Genomic DNA, 16830 nt, shown 5'->3' on the forward strand with positions numbered 1-16830 from the left:
GCTAAATTGCCCCTTAATTGGAAAAAATAATTGGGCAATCTAAATTTATTAAAAAAAAGAAAAATCACCAGAACATTAAACAAAACAGGGCAGCACGGTGACATAGTCTGTTAGCATTGCTGCCTCACGGCGCCGAGGTCCCAGGTTCGATCCCCGCTCTGGGTCACTGTCCATGTGGAGTTTGCACATTCTCCCCGTGTCTGCGTGGGTTTCGCCCCCACAACCCAAAGATGTGCAGGTTAGGTGGATTGGCCACTCAAAAATTGGCCCTTAATTGGAAAAAATGAATTGGGTACTCAAAAGTTTTTTTTAAAAAAAGAGCATTAAACAAAATTGTGTTTTCTTTTCACGTTGTTCAAACATTTTCATCTTTAGTGATAAATGTTATTTCGCCAACAAGAACAGAGATATTTAGTGCCTTCTGGGGAGGGTTTTGCATTGTGGGCTAAACAGCTGGCTTGTAATGCAGAACAAGGCCAGCAATGTGGGTTCAATTCCCGTACCAGCCTCCCCGAACAGGCACTGGAATGTGGCGACTAGGGGTTTGCACAGTAACCTCATTGAAGCCTACTTGTGACAATAAGCGATTATTATTGCAATGGTTAAACTTCTCTGGAATGGTCCCAGATAACGGCAATGGACAGATGTTATGCCCTTCCCCAAGGTGAGTTTGAAGGGGGAGGGGGAACATTTCATGTGGTGGAAGGTAGCTGTGTATGGACCATGCCAACCTCCTGCCTCTGCCCTGATTAAGCCAGAGACGGGCAAGCCTGTGGGCAGCTGTCCTGCCCCATCACCAATTGAGACAATAAGTGGACAATTAATGCTCGATTAAAGACCTCAACCCACCAGTGGCCGGGGGGGCGGGGTGGGGGAGCTCTCAATGTGGGGAACATAACAAGCAAGCCCTTGAGGGGTTGTTGGCAGTCTCCCGGGAAGGGCGGAGGCTGGTTCAAAGTCACTCATTGCCTGATTGAGGGACATGGCATTGGGAAGGGAAGAGGACCACTTAGAAGCACACTTTGGTCACCCCTGAAGCACACCCCTGCCCTTGCTGCTGATTCCCCTCCACCCCCTCGCCCCATCCCACCCAGCAACCCCCGTCCCACCTTCACTCACCTACGGCCTTCTCCCCTCAAGTGATCTGAGGCCTCTCTGGGTGTAATGCCAGAGGCTGCCACTGCTTCTGCTGGCACTGCCTGCAATGGAACGATGCCGGCCTCCGATTGGCCAGCGCCATTTCCATCCCTCGGGCCCTTAATCTTGGGGACGCCCTGCTTGCTGTTGACCACCTAAGTGCCTCTTTGCTACTTAATTACGGAAAGCCCAAAGGGAATAACTCAGGGCTCCGGCCAGCTCTCCAGCCGGCAGGCAAGACCCCGGCCACCTCGATTAAATATCGCCAAAGGAGTCTGCTACTTTATCATTGGCCGTGGGAAAACGGTGCACCTGGAGGATGATGGGAGTGTGGGGGTGGGATGTATTGGAAGGTCAGGAAATGCTAGAGTTGGCAATGCTATGAAACTGATCGCTGATTACAGGGTAACTCCAGAACCAGAGCGAATTGGAGACAAGTGAAGCAAAAAGACATGTGGATGATTAAAATAGGGTGAAAACGTACCTCATGACTGGATTCCTGAAGTTGCTGGTCAAGTTCTTTGATCCTCTGTTTGAGTTCGTCCACTGATGTGAGCACTCGGACCCGTTCTTCTTCCAGGTACGTCACCTGCTGGGCTGAGTGAGCGCCTGCAGAATCTTCATGCTGCTTAAAATCAAAGTATAAGAACCAATGAGAGAGAGAGAGAGAAAAATATAGAAACGTTGAGACAGGTCTACACTCTAGACGTCTGCAACATAAAAGAGTCATGGAGACCAGAAGGAGGCCTGTCGGTCAATCATGGCTCATGCCAGCACTTGGCAAGATTCTGTCCAATTAGCCCCACTATCCTGCTCTTTCTCCACGACCCTGAAAGCATTTTCCCCTTCAAGAACTTGTCCAATTTTCTTTTGAATATTCCTCCTGGATCTGCCTCCCGTGTTCCAGATCACAACAAAGGGTGTCACTTCTGGGTCTTTCGCCAATTGTCTTAAACCTGTATCGTCTCAATGCCGACACTCAGCTCTCGGTTCTCCTAATCCTCCTTTCTGATCGCACTCTGCCTGCTGTCTCCTACACTCTCCCACCGAGGGGAAACAGAGTTTTGATGGACATTGCTTCCATTCAGCCCTTTACAGCCTTCCAGCCTCAAAACTGAGCTCAACAATCTGGGATTAGAAACCCCCCTTTTAGGCCAGCTTTCTGATCTTCATTTGTTTGTTTCGGTTCTTTCTACGCCTTCCCTTTTGTCGTTTAATCTGTTTTGCCCTCTGCCCCATCACTCACCTCCCCTTTTGCTGTACCCTTGCCCCTTTCCCTTCCTCTGCACTTGCTTAAAGCCTTTTTGCGGTAACTTTTCCAGTTCAAATAACAGGTCATTGAACTTCTTGACGTTTATTTGAAGGTATGTGGGGGGGAGTCGCTGACATGGCCAGCTGCTAACCCCTAATTACTACAATGGGGTGGTTTGCTCGGCCTTTTCAGAGGGGCAGTTAGGACTCAGCCACATGGCTGTGGGGGTCTGGCGTCACATGTAGGCCAGACCAGGTAAGGACGGCAGATTTCCTCCCCTCAAGGACATCAGTTTACCAGATGGATTTTATGACAATAGGGATTGCGATTACTGAGGCTTTCAGATCCAGATTTTTAAAAATGAATCAATTCAATTTATTCATTAATTGAATTAAAGTCCACCAGCTGGTGGGATTTGAGCGCATGTTTCCCAGGATTAGATTACCAAGGCAGTGACATTATCACTGTGCCACAATCTGATCTGAAAGTATGGGCGGGGATTCGCGCCTGCTGCAAGAATCGTCACGGGCAGGACATTCCCACCCATTAATTCTGTTTTTCCCTATCCATAGAGACTGCCTGGCCTGCTGAGTATATCATTCCATGTTCTCCTACACCTTGCTAATCTCCAAATATGCAGAGTAACTTATTCCCGAACACTTTTTAACAACACACAAGAGTCCTGCCCACAGGCACTGGGAAAAGGTCAAATGGTTCCAGAGAACGTTTCTGTCTCTCTGTTCCCGGAAAGTCTGTGGGCCACAGCCTCCTACCTCGTGGTGAGTGCTCTCCGTGCTGCTGCACTCTTCCTTGAGATTATCCTCCTCTGATCTCTCCGGAGCCTCTCGAGGTTTCTGAACGCTGGGGTCAGCAGGCTGCGACAGAGCAGGTTCCCTGAAGCCTTTCCCCCCGCCCCCAACAGTCCTCTCCATCGAGGTCCCTCTGCTGGCCGTGGTGGGGACAGAGTCTGCTGTGCTGGAGTAGAACCTCTGCTCGTCAATGTGGAGCTGCTCATTGTCCTGGTTCATTTTTCCCATGTCGGGTGCAGTGGAGGTGTCCGTCTTCGTGTACTCTGCACAAAGATTCAGGATGGTTTCAAGGCGCTGTCGCTCCTGGGGGTCAGAAATAAAGACCTGAGGTTGTGAAACACATCATACTGGCTCCCCTGCTGCAGAAAGTGATATCTCACTTTAGATTCTGACCACTCAGTGACACAGAGGTGACCAAAGCCGTGACGATCAGGAGGCCTTTTGCTGACGCCTTACTCGGCAAGGCGAACAAAGGTGATCAGGGGTAGATGGGAATGTGGAATTCGAAACAGATCAGCCATGATCTGGCTGAATGGTGGAGGAGGCTCGAGGGGCCGAATGGTCTGTTCCTGGTCCTATTTCGTATGTTCGTAAGGCAGTGACAGGGGATGTGAAGGGGGCTGTAAAAGATCATAAGAAATAGGAGCAGGGGCATTCGGCCCATCGAGTCTGCTCTGCCTTTCGGCAGGTTCACGGCAGGCACACGGAGAGAGAAAGAAATAGAACGTTGTGTTGAAGGGGTGACCAAAAGGTTAACACATAAAGACCAGGTGAATGGCCTGTTTCTGTGATGTAATTTATTATTTATTTATTCATTTTTTTTAACAGGACGTGGCGTCGTTGACTCGGTCAGCGTTTATTACCCATCCCTAATTGCCCTTGGGAAGGTGGTGGTGAGCCACCTCCTTGAACCGCTGCAGTCCATGTGGTGTAGGTACACCCACTATGCTGTTAGGGAGGGTGTTCCAGGATTTTGCCCCAGCGACAATGATGGAGCAGGGATATATTTCCAAGTCGGGAGTGGTGAGTGTCTTGGAGGAGCATCCACGTTGTGGTGTTCCAAGGTGCCTGCTGCCTTGTCCTTCTAGATCAGGGGTGGGCAAACTTTTCCGTGCAAGGGCCACATTCAGAAATTCACAATTCACAAAGGGCCGCATAGTATATTAAGTAAAATAATTACTTCACCCGGTTATGATTCTGGGCGCCTCATATAGGACATAGAACAGTACAGCACAGAACAGGCCCTTCGGCCCTCGACATTGTGCCGAGCAATGATCACCCTACTCAAGTCAACGTATCCACCCTATACCAGTAAGTAACCCAACAGCCCCCCCCCCCCCCCCCATTAACCTTAAAAAAAAATTTTTTTTTTAAAAAACAATTTTTTTTTAAATGACTTGGTGGGCCGCATAAAGACCTTTGGCGGGCCGCATGCGGCCCGCGGGCTGTAGTTTGCCCACCCCTGTTCTAGATGGTAGTGGTCGTGGGTTTGGAAGGTGCCTAAGGAACCTTGGCGAGTTACTGCATCTTGTAGATGGTACACACGGCTGCCTCTGTCCGTTGGTGGTGGAGGGTTTGAATGTTTATGGAAGGAGTGCCAATCAAGGGGCTGCTTTGTCCTGGAGGGTGTGGAGCTTCTTGTGTGTTGTTGGGAGTCGCATTCATCCAGGCAAGTGGACAGTATTCCATCACACTCCTGACCTGTGCCTTGTAGATGATGGTCAGGCTTTGGGGAGTCAGGAGGCAAGTTACTCGCCGTAGGATTCCTAGCCTTTGACCTGCTCAGGTAGCCACAGTATTTATATGGCTAGTCCAGCTCAGTTTGTGGTCAATGGTAACCCCCAGGATGTTCGTACTTCAGTGTAACAGAGGGCAGTTTAGTCAGCACTGTGTAAGTTTAATAGAATCATAGAATTTACAGTGCAGAAGGCGGCCATTCGGCCCATTGAGTCTGCACCAGCTCTTTGAAAGAGCACCCGACCCAAGGTCAACACCTCCACCCTATCCCCATAACCCAGTAACCCCACCCAACACGAAGGGCAATTCTTTTACACCAAGGGCAATTTATCATGGCCAATCCACCTAACCTGCACATCTTTGGACTATGGGAGGAAACCGGAGCACCCGGAGGAAACCCATGCAGACACGGGGAGGATGTGCAGACTCCGCACAGACAGTGACCCAAGCTGGGAATCGAACCTGGGACTCTGGAGCTGTGAAGCAATTATGCTAACCACCATGCTACCGTGCTGCCATTAGTTCATGACTTGGTATCTGAGGATCAAAGACAGAATATTCAATCGACGAGCAGAATGACAGGTCAGCAATATGTGTCCTAGTTTAGCTTTGTCAAGCCATGGCCAGTGGGCCTGCTGCCTTGGTAAACATTCGGCCTTCAACTAAAACCACAAAAAAAAAAGCAATTTCTCATCTTGTTGCCGTTGGTACCTTGCTGTGCGCAAAATCGGGACATCATGTCGTAGTACGGTACAGAACATGACCCATTGACCCACCATGTCTGTGCTGACGCCGAACTCCAATTAATCCCACTCCCTCGATCTTTTCCTGAAGCCCTGCCTTTTGTTTTCTTTATCGAGTATTTACCCAATTCCCTTCGGGTAACACTTATCGAATCTGCTTCCACCGCCCACCAGATTGTAACAACACACAATGTAAACACGAGACTCCCTGTTTTACAACAGGTACTCCGGAGCCTGTCCTCCACAAGGAGCCTCCTCTGTTTGAGAGAAACATGCTGCTGACACAAAATGAATAAAAAAACACCCACAGTGAACACCGCTAAACAAGCGACATGACTTGTTTGGGAACGTACTGTACCAGGGGGGCGATATCAGTTACATTCAATTCGTATTTTCTGCGTCATTCGATCACTGCTCAGTCTGTACACAGGGCTGAACAAACAAGAGGTCCAGATGTTATGAAGATTTAGTCCTGGATTCCTTGTTTCTTGTTTCGATAATTGACGTTTATTTTCTGAGTGTAATAGCCACTGGACAAGAACTTCCATTGATATGGAGCCTCAACCAAAGGCCCGATTCCCAGGAGCATTGCCAAACAAGACTCCTACCTAAAGAGATAGTAGGACAGATTTCGAGGTAGGTTTTAAGGAGGAGAGAGAGGTAGTGAGGCAAAAGGGGTTTTCGGGAACTTCCTGGCCCACGTAGCTGAAGACACGGCCACCAATGATGCAGTGACGGTGGTGTGCAATCGCCCCGAGTTGGAGGATCAGGAAGGGCTGCAGGGACGGAGGAGGCAAGGCCACGGAGAGAATTGGACACAAAGACAAGAACATTAAAACGGAAGCATTGTGGGAGATTGATGGTGGGCCAAGAGAAGGGCCGGAGTAGTCAAATCAAACTATTGTCACATGGAGTAAAGGTGAATAGCAGAGAGAGAGAGAGAGTTAAGGGAAAGTTTAGAGAAACACAGCAGGGAGGAAGGGGTCAAAGGATATGCTGATGGAGGAGGGCGACAGGAGGATCATTTGGAGCAAAGTGCAGGCATTGGCTGAATGTGCTGCCTCTGTGCCATATACTCGATGTAACTTGATGATCTCAAGCAGTACAAACAGTGGCAGGTCTCTTACATTTGAATTTTTAAAATTCTTTCTTGGGATGTGGGTATTGCTGATTGGGCCAGCGTTTATTGCCCTTACCCGATGGCCATTGAACAGGTGGTGATGATGCACCTTCTGGAACTGTTGCAATCCCTGTGGGATGGGTACAGGATCCAGGATTGTGAATCCTGCTCTGCACCTTACTGTTCAAATATTTCTCAGCTTTGTTCCAACACAACATTTCAAGCAAATTGCAGCAGATTCCACGGCAATCTCTCGACAAGGAGAATGTAGTGTGGGTTGGGAAATTTCCAAACAATTGGAGCTGGGTATTGATTGGTGGGTATAGTGAAGAACGCGGAATAGGGCCACTGTCTGACTGCCAATCCTTGCTGCCAGTGCCTCTGCCTCGCTCCCCAATTCCAGGGCTGGATATGGGGAAACAACTGGCCTTAATTTCAATCACTCATTCTCTCAGACCGCTCTCTCTCTCATCTTGTAAAAACGTTCCTCTTGTATTTTCACCCCGAGCTCGCTCGCACTCACCCACTCTCGGGCTTTCTGATTTGTTTACTCTCGCTGCTTTCAAATCGAAACTCAATGCTTCATCCCCCCTTTTTAAAAAATTTGTTCACAGGATGTGTGCGTCACTGGCTGGTCCGGCATTTATTGCCCATCTCCAACTGGTCTCGAGAAGGTGGTGCTGAGCCTGCCTTCTTGAACCGCTGTAGTCCCTGTGCTTTGGGTATACCCACAGTGCCGTTCGGGAGCGATTTAACTTATTATCTAATTTATTTATGCCCAGGGCTTTAAAACTGTGGGATTCCCCATCTCACTTAATCTTCCGTTATCCAAGCTACCGGCCTTTATAACCCAACAGTGCCAGCAGAGAGGCCTGCATCCTGATTCGGCCGGTCCACTCTCTCCCTCTCTCACTCCTGCTATTTTCTCCCACCCTTGCTGGTGTCAAGCACAACAGGTCTTTGTCCTTTACTTGTATTCCTCAGTCTTAACTAATAAAACCTCCCTGCACACTCCTGTGTACGGTTACTGATGACTCCACCCAGAGAGTCTGTTTGCACTGCCAATACTCTCAACACAAGTGCGAGCTCTGGCCATTATTGCCCAGCAGTGCAAGAGTTAACTGAACAGCTTTCACCTCACTCCAAGAGCTAATAGTCTACAGAAGGCACTTACGCACTGATCCATCAGCAAGCCCCAGTTTCAGCTTCTCTCTGAATTTGCACGTCCATTTGATGGCGAGGTGATTGTGATTCAAAAGATTGGAAGGGAATGCCTCGCACGCACACTCCCCAAAGTGCCCCGCCTGAACCGTCCCCACTTTCAACCTGTCAAAACACATAAAGCTCCTCCACAGCTCCAGGCCGTTCTTTCAAGGTCACGTGGCACACACCAATCAGAACGAACATCATGGGTCAGGTGCCTCCCATAACAACCTGTCGACTTTAAACCAGCTACTGTACTCTGAGGCATGGTCCGTTTAAGGCGCTTTTACACTGGGAGACTGTGGCCCTGGGGCCTGAAGGAAGATGTCAGAAGATTGTGGAACCACTCCAGAGGCTCTGACATGAAGTGAAGGGCGGGAATATTAACAGTCCCACGGTACTATCGGAAAGATGAGCAGGCGAGTTCTCGCCAAGGCATTTAGTACTCTGGGAATGTTTTCACTGTTGTAGTGTCAGTACAGCAAAATCCCACAAAGCAATGAAATAAATAACCAGTCATCTGTTTAAGGGCGGAACGGTAGCACAGTGGTTAGCACTGTGGCTTCACAGCTCCAGGGTCCCAGGTTCGATTCCCGGCTTGGATCACTGTCTCTGTGGAGTTTGCACTTCCTCCACCTGTCTGCGTGGGTTTCCTCCGGGTGCTCCGGTTTCCTCCCACAGTCCAAAGATGTGCAAGTTAGGTGGATTGGCCATGCTAAATTGCCCTTAGTGTCCAAAAAGGTTAGGTGGGGTTACTGGGATAGGTTGGAAGTATGGGTTTAAATGGGGTGCTCTTTCCCAGGGCTGGTGCAGACTCGATGGGCTGAATGGCCTCCTTCTGCACTGTAAATTCTATGATTCTATGAAGTCATGTTGGCTGACAGATAAACACTGGCCAGGACACCGGGTATAACTCTACTGTTAATTAAAACCCATGGGGTTCTTTCACATTCACCTGGGAGGGCAGACAAAGTTAAACGTCACGTCTGAAAGGTGGTGTCTCTGACAGTACAGCACTCCCTCAGTACTGCACTGGAGTGTTAGGCTGGACTTTGGAGAGTGTCTAAGTGGGTGAGGCACTGGCTGCAATTCTCTTCCCATCGGGATTCTCTGTTCCCCCCCGGTAGCGGACCCCCGTCCGCGGCTTTCCCGGCCTTCGATGGGAAGTCCCATTGACACGTGGTGGAAAGAGAGAATCCCGTTGCCAGTGAGCGGCGCGCGGCTGAGGAACACGTGGCTGGGGGAACGGAGAAACCCGCCCACTGTTTACATCCGTTACTGTGTCACGTTTGTACATTCAACCCTCAATGCCAGGCGGCTAGGGCAGCGCACACTGCACAGAACTCAGTGCCAACCCCTTCTCACCTTTCTCTCTGCCCTCATTAACTCAGAACCCGCAGTTGTAAAATTCCCTCCGTTGTGGCACTCTCTGCTACACAAGTGGCCACGAATACCAGGTTGGCACTGCCCGCGTGGAGGCCTGTTGGCTCTCAGCTCTCAGTCTTTCACATTACATCTGGCACAGCCATTGGAAAGGCAAACACTGAACACACACCCTCTCTGCTCGTCACTACAGGACCGACATGAGCAAACAGAGATTAGAGTTTGCCTTTAATGTTTGATTTTCCAACCTGACTCATTGGATGGCTGTTTACATTTTACTTTGCTGCCCGAGAGTCACCTGGCTTGTCTGATCGAGTCGATGCGGCCACAACGGGAGCGCTCGCTGCTCCAAGGACTACACTTGGAGGTGGCCGACAAACATTCCAGACATTCTACAGGTTACCTATTAATCAGAAGGGTTCCTTCCTGCACTGCCCTCCAGCTCCACACGCCCACCTCCAACCCCGACAAATGATCACCCAGCACCTTAAACCGCAGGAGAGAACACTGACTATGTGGGTGCTATCCGGTCAAAAGATAATTAACATCACCAGGAAAGAGGGAAATGAAATGGCAGACTTGCATTTTCTAGCACCTTTCATTATGTCCCATAATGCTTAACAACCAATGAAATACTCTTGAAGTACCGTTCTGTTGTAATGTAGGAAACATGTGCACAGCAGGCTCCCACATACACGAATTAGATCATGACTCAGGGGTGGGTCTCGTGGAATCGAAGTTGAAGAGAGCCAGCTCAGACTAGGTGGGCTGAATGGCCTCCTTCTGTGTTGTAACCATTCTGTGATTCAATTAACCGTCTTAGGAAATATTGGCCATGACTCCAGACAGAATCAAAATGCTTCAGGAGGCCCTGAGGTCGAGATAGGCACTATATAAAAGTATTTTTGTTCTTTTTGGTATCTCAAAGGGGAGGGGTATCAGCCAAGGAGTTTTCAAGTGACTCCTCCCTTGGGGAGACTGTTTAGCCCCAGAGGTCTTACCTAAGGGAGGCAAAGTGTTCAGGGAGAGGTGGAAGCAATCAGAAGCTGCTGAAACAAACAGAGTTCAAAGTTATGAATGGTTTTGAAAGAATATCTCAGGAGAAAATGTTACCGGTGACAGGAGAGCTGGTAACCAGAGGAGAGAGATTTAACATGGTTGACAAATCAACCAGAGGCGAGACGAGAAGGATCTTCTTTACTCAGCGAGTTATTAGGCTGGTGGTGAAAGTTTGACGGAATCAGTAACTTTCCAAAGGGATTTGAAGAATTAGTTGAGGTGGGAAAAATTGGAGGGATGTAAGGATAAAGCAGGAGGATATGGTATTGACGGGGTAACACTTTCAAAGGGCTGGCACGAGATTGACGGGCTGAATGGCCTCCTTCTGAGCTCTGAAGTTCTTCAGAAAGGTGCTCTTCCCAAGGGCCGGTGCAGTTTTGATGGGCCGAATGGCCTCCTTCTGCACTGTAGATTGCAAGGTGCCTGCAATCTACCTTCTGTCCAGTGTGTGCTTGTTCTTGTGCAGTTCGGTGATCTGGGAGTGTGGCATACCAAGGAGATGTACAGCAGCCGGAACAATTATTGAAGCCTTCAAGCTCGAGAGTTTAGATGTGATTTGTACACAAATAGAACATAAGAACAGGGATCAGGTTTAGACAATTCAGAGCCTGGAGCCTGCTCCGCCATTCAATACGATCATTGCTGATCTCATCTCGGCTTCAAGTCCACCGTCCTACCCGCTCTCCATAACCCTGCAACCCATTACTAATGAAAACTCTGTCTATCGTCATCTTACATTTACTCAATGTCCCGGCACCCACCGCACTCTGGGGTAGTGAATTCGACAGATTCACCACCCCTTGAGATAAGTAGTTTCTCCTCATCCCTGTTTTAAATCTCCTAAAACTATAACCTGTCGTCCTAGATTGTTCCACAGGAGGAAGCATCCATTCCGCGTCTACTTTGGCAACACCTTTTATCAACCTTCTAAACACCTCAATTAGATCTCGTCTCATTCTTCCAAACTCGAGAGGGTATAGACCTAAACTGCTCAATCTCTCTTCATAAAACAAACCCTTCATCTGTGGAATCAATCTAGTGAACCTCCTCTGAACTGCCTCCCACACAAATACATCCCTCCTCAAAGAAGGGACCCAAACTGTACTCCAGGTGGGGTCTCACCAATGCCGTGTACAGTTGCAGCAACACTTTCCTACTTTTATACTCAATTCCTTTAGCCACCAATACCAAATTCCATTTGCCTTTGTTATTACCTGCTGTACCTGCACACTAGGTTTCTGCGATTCATACACAAGGACAACCAGATCCCTCTGCACCGAAGCACTCTGAAATCTCTCTCCATTTGGTTAATAAATTGCCTTTCTATTTCTTATCCTCGTTAAACTTCCATCTGCCACATTTTGGCCCACTCACCTAACCTATCTATATCCATCAGCAAATTTTTTCTTTCCTTTTTGCAATTTACTATCCCACCTATTTTAGTCTTCATTAAGAGTCGTCAAAATCATGGTCAAAGAAGCCAACCGGTTCAGTTTTTCTTTTAGCTCAGTGTTTGGAGATCCACCAGAATACCTGCAGAAGGGGCAGCACGGTGGCATAGTGGTTAGCACTGGTGCACCTTGGCGCCGAGGTCCCAGGTTCGATCCCGGCTCTGGGTCACTGTCCGTGTGGAGTTTGCACATTCTCCCCGTGTCTGCGTGGGTTTCGCCCCCACAACCCAAAGATGTGCAGGGTAGGTGGATTGGCCACGCTAAATTTCCCCTTAATTGGAAATAATGAATTGGGTACTCTAAATTTAAAAAAAAGAATACCTACAGAGACAGATTGAACAGGAACTGCCTTTCACCCAGTAGCCAGTTCCCTGGGTACCAGCCACAACCATGTCAAATACTCAGGGAATGTGGGCAGGGCAGAGACCCACAGGCTGAATTCTAATGAAAACACAGGGTCAAGTAAAGGGCAACGTTGCACAGGCTGAACAATCACAGTTTCCCCATGAACCTGCTTCACTAATTGTCGTGAAGAGTCAGCCAAGCTGAAGCTTCTTGTGAAAACCTTCTCCCCTTCTCTGTCCTTATCTGAGTTTTCCTGAGTTGAACATAACGATAAGAGGTGCAGGTCCCAACTGACAATCAGCTTTATATTTAAAAAGTTACAAAACTTTCAAAGAAATTAAACAGAAACTGCACCAAACTGGACGAGCCTTTGTGCTTGAAACTCTCCTGTCCACATCCTCATTCACAACATGTCCCATTCACCCATCACCCCCGGTCCTCCCTGACCCCCATTGGATTTAGAAACACTAGAATTTTACAACTCCGATCCTGATGTTCAAATCTCTCTGTGGTCTCGCCTCTCCCCATCTCTGTAACTTGCACACCCTCACAAAACCGCTTGTGTATCGCTGATGGATGTGTCGCAGGGGCCAAAACGATTAAGTGGGAAGTGAGAGGTCCTGCAGAATGGAGCCCGAGTCATGGGAGCCCCATCTTTCATGGGATTTGGCAAATAGCATTTGGATCCCATCCCTAATTGTCCTTGAACTGAGTGGCTAGTCCGATCATTTCGGGGGGGGGGGGGGGGGGGGGGGGGGGGCAGTAAGAGTGATCTACAGGAATGTAGGAGCCGCGTGTAAGCCGGGCTGGGTAAGAACATTAATGAACCAGATTGGGTTTTACAACCAATCTGTCACTATTTCGGAGACTAGGTGAGGGGCGGCACGATGGCACAGTGGTTAGCACTGTTGCTTCACGGCGCCAGGGTCCCAGGTACGATTCCTGGCTTGAGTCACTGTCTGTGCGGAGTTTGCACATTCTGCCCGTGTCTGCGTGGGTTTCCTCCCACAGCCCAAAGATGTGCAGGTTAGGTGGATTGGCCATGCTAAATTGCCCTTTAGTGTCCAAAAAGGTTAGGTGGGGTTACGGGGGTAGGGTGCTCTTTCCAAGGGACGGTGCAGTTTTGATGGGCCGAATGGTCTCCTTCTGCACTGTAGATTCTATGAACCTATGATCTACTTTAACCATCCTTTTTACCTGGCTAAACCTGAAGCTTTGAAATTCCCTTCGCCTCATCCTTAATTAACGGGGCCACAGCAAAGCCAGCACAGTTCTGCAGCGTGATCCGTCCTCTGAAGGCCCATTCGCTCCTGTGCAATGAACTGGATAGTTGCCTGTTAGTAGCTAACTGGAGCCCAAAGACCCAACAATAAACAGATCCAGTGTCTGTGTCACCTTTTCCTTTCGCTCCCTCAGCAGCTGCCTATCCCGGGTATTCTTCATTCTGTCAGCTGTTACATCTCTCCGGTGGGAATCCCAGGCTTTCCCCAATGTTTTCCCTCTCCAGATTTCCCACCAGTAGCAGAACTGTCCTCTGTCAAAGAGTTCACAAAACCAGGGATTCGCCAAAGCCCTTGACAAACAGGATTTGGTCTTCACACCAAGCTGAAACCACACCATCGGAGATAATCTTACCCGGTTGCTGGAACAGCCCACCCGGTAGCTCAATGCAATTATCCAACATGAGGGGCAAAGTTCCAGGAATGATTCTTAGCCAGTGCTCTGGTGGGGATGGTGTGAAATCACATCTACAGTATCCAGTGCAGAAGGGGGCCATTCGGCCCATCAAGTCTGCACCGACACTTTGAAAGGCCACCCTGCTGGGCCTCCTCCCCCACCCTACCCCTGTTACCCCACCTAACTTGCACATCTCTGGAAACTAATGGGCAGTTTTGAATGTCCAATCCATCTAACCTGCACACCTTTGGACTGCGGGAGGAAACCCACGCAGACACGGGCAGAATGTGCAGACTCCACAGTCACCCAAGGCCGGAATTGAACCTGGGTTCCTGCTGCTGTGAGGCACGACTGCGAGCGTACCACAGTACCAAAACAGGCCATTCAGCCCAAACAGCCTGTCATGATATGCAAACATGCAACCAATGAACACTCAGAATAGGACGCAACCAATGGGCAGTCAGGACACTCAGAGGTGGCATCACCACAAGGGGGCATGACATAAACACTATAAAAGGGATGAGGCACTCACACCCTGCCTCTTTCCACAGACAGACATCTAGAGAGTTAGACAGGGTTGATCAGCAGCATCACACCCCAGTACGTGGTTTAGAGCAAGCTGGTACAGTTAGACTGAGCTACTACAGTTAGATTAGCAGAGAGTCAAACTCATTTGAGAACTGTGTTAATAGTTCAATAAACACGTTGAACTCATTTCAGAGTCTGGAGCATCCTTTAGTTTAGACTGTATCAAGTAGCAGCCAGAGTTATCTGAAGCAGCATAACACAACACAGCCCATGCTGGATTTATCTTAAACCTCCACCTATCTTTCCTATCAGAATCTACCATTCTTACCCTCTATTCCGTTCTACCCCATATGCATAATTAGTTTCTCCTTAAATGCGTCTGTAGCATTTCTTGGTGACTATCTTATATTGACGGCCTAGAGCTATGCTCTTTCCCACAAGAGGAGACATTTTCTCTGTAAGCACTCACAAACCTTTCAGAAATTTAAAGACCTCTAATAGGGGGAGATGGTGGCATAGTGGATAGGTAACCAAGAGACTCTGGGGCATGGGTTCAAATCCCACCATGGCAACAGAAAATCCTGCCAGTGGGAAGGAGTGGAAAATCATGCCCTGTATACCAGGTGTGGCCTAATAAACAGTTGCCACAGGTTGAGTATAACCTCTTTAGTTTTCAATTCTCCAGGACTCCAGATTGCCAAATTGAGATTCCCGCGGGAAAATGCGTGCGTGTAGGTGTCACGCAATCTGACTGAGATGCTCTTCCTGCAGCTGAAGCTCACCAACATCTACTGACTGGCATCAGACATGGCCACTTCGTGTCAACGGAATGATATTTCACAGAACAATCCACATCTTCCCAAGACAAATGGAAGAGAGAGAATCATTTATTAAGTAGCGATTTATACTCATCGAAATTCCTCAAACTTTTTGAAAGACTTGATAAATACTGTCCTGTGTAAATAAATCTTTGAAAATGGCAGGACAAGTTGGGAACGTTGTCAATAAAGCACGGGTGTTTCTTGGCTTTATTCGAGGAATAGGGAAGCAGGGAAGCTATTTAAACCTTTATTGGCTTTGGATTGGATTTGTTTATTGTCACGTGTACCTAGGTACAGTGAAAAGTATTATTCTGTGTGCAGCTCAGATAGATCATTCCGTACTTGAAAAGAAAATACACAGGGAAAACATAAAGTACACAATGCAAGTACATAGACACAGGCATCGGGTGAAGCTTACAGGCGTGTAGTGCTACTCAGTAGAGAATATGTGTGGAGAGATCAGATCAGTCCATAAGAGGGCCATTCAGGAGTCTGGTAACAGCGGGGAAGAAGCTGTTTTTCAATCTGTTAGTGCGTGTTCTCAGACTTTTGTATCTCCTGCCCGATGGAAGAAGTTGGAAGAGAGAATAAAAACCTGCTGGATTAGTGCGCTTAATTCTGGTCACCACACTTTAGGAAGGATGACGAAGTATTGGAAAGGGTGCGGGTGAGATTTAGGACAATAATTCTGGACATAAGGGTGTGAGGTCAATATGGAGAGACTGGAGAATCTGGGATTGTTGCTTAGAGCAAGAACGAAAGCAGTTCAGAGAAGGGTTAATAGATGAATATCTGGAATAGGTGGGTTGTCCTATGGAATGATCGGACAGACTAGATTTGTATCCACGGGAGTTTAGAAGAGTATGGAGTGAGTTGATGGAAATGTTTAAGATCCTGAATGCTCTTCACGGGGTGGATGTGCAGAGGATGTTTCCTCTTGTGGCAAATCGAGATCTAGGGGTCACCAGTTAAAATTAAGGAGCCATCCATTGAAGACTTAGGTGAGGAGAATTTCTTCCTCTCGGAGGGTTGTGAATCTTTGAAACTCATTTCCTCAAAAAGCAGTGGGAGCAGAGTCTTTGAATATTTTTAAGGCAGAGCTAGATAGATTCTTGATCAACAAGACCGGTGATAGGTTATCGGGGGTAGCCGGGAACATGGGGATGGTGTTACAATCAGAACAACGTGATAAATGTAAGAATTTAGATATATTGGAGTATGTGTATTTGGTGAAGTAAGGGTTAAAGGCCTGGGTTAGCGTGTGTTTGACTGCCGTAGTCATGTTTTTAAAAACAAAACCATGGACAATCTCAGCAGGTCTGACATCATCTGCAGAGTGGGAAGGGAGCTAACATTGCGAGTCTGGGTGACTCTTTTGTCAAAACGTTTAGGAGTCTGAGGTGCAATTAACCATCATAAAAGCTTGGACTAATGCAATTTTGTTTTGATTTAGGGGATTCCCTGGGGAGTTCATTATTTTTCAGCTTGATGAGATGATTTCATTGCTGGGAGAAGCTAAGGCATCAGAAAGCATTTTTCAGTTTCAGTTCTGATCCTGGCTGAAG

At 48.1% G+C, this 16830-nt stretch overlaps 1 protein-coding gene across 18 annotated transcripts in view; it reads right to left on the reverse strand.

Annotated features, from left to right (window-relative positions):
• The window catches only part of phldb1b (pleckstrin homology-like domain, family B, member 1b), a 356171-nt gene that overhangs the window by 93458 nt on the left and 245883 nt on the right, over positions 1–16830 (reverse strand). For 15 of the 18 annotated variants that reach the window (XM_038779264.1, XM_038779262.1, XM_038779267.1 and 12 more), the window contains 2 exons: positions 3163–3501; positions 1622–1765 (listed from right to left, as the gene is read on the reverse strand). In XM_038779264.1, the coding sequence (XP_038635192.1) occupies positions 1622–1765; positions 3163–3501 (483 nt within the window). The remainder of the gene's footprint in view (positions 1–1621; positions 1766–3162; positions 3502–16830) is intronic. The other 3 variants (XM_038779278.1, XM_038779260.1, XM_038779275.1) reach the window with 1 other exon arrangement.

Source organism: Scyliorhinus canicula, chromosome 19 (genome assembly GCF_902713615.1).
Source record: "Scyliorhinus canicula chromosome 19, sScyCan1.1, whole genome shotgun sequence".
In the NCBI taxonomy this organism is placed as follows: domain Eukaryota; kingdom Metazoa; phylum Chordata; class Chondrichthyes; order Carcharhiniformes; family Scyliorhinidae; genus Scyliorhinus; species Scyliorhinus canicula.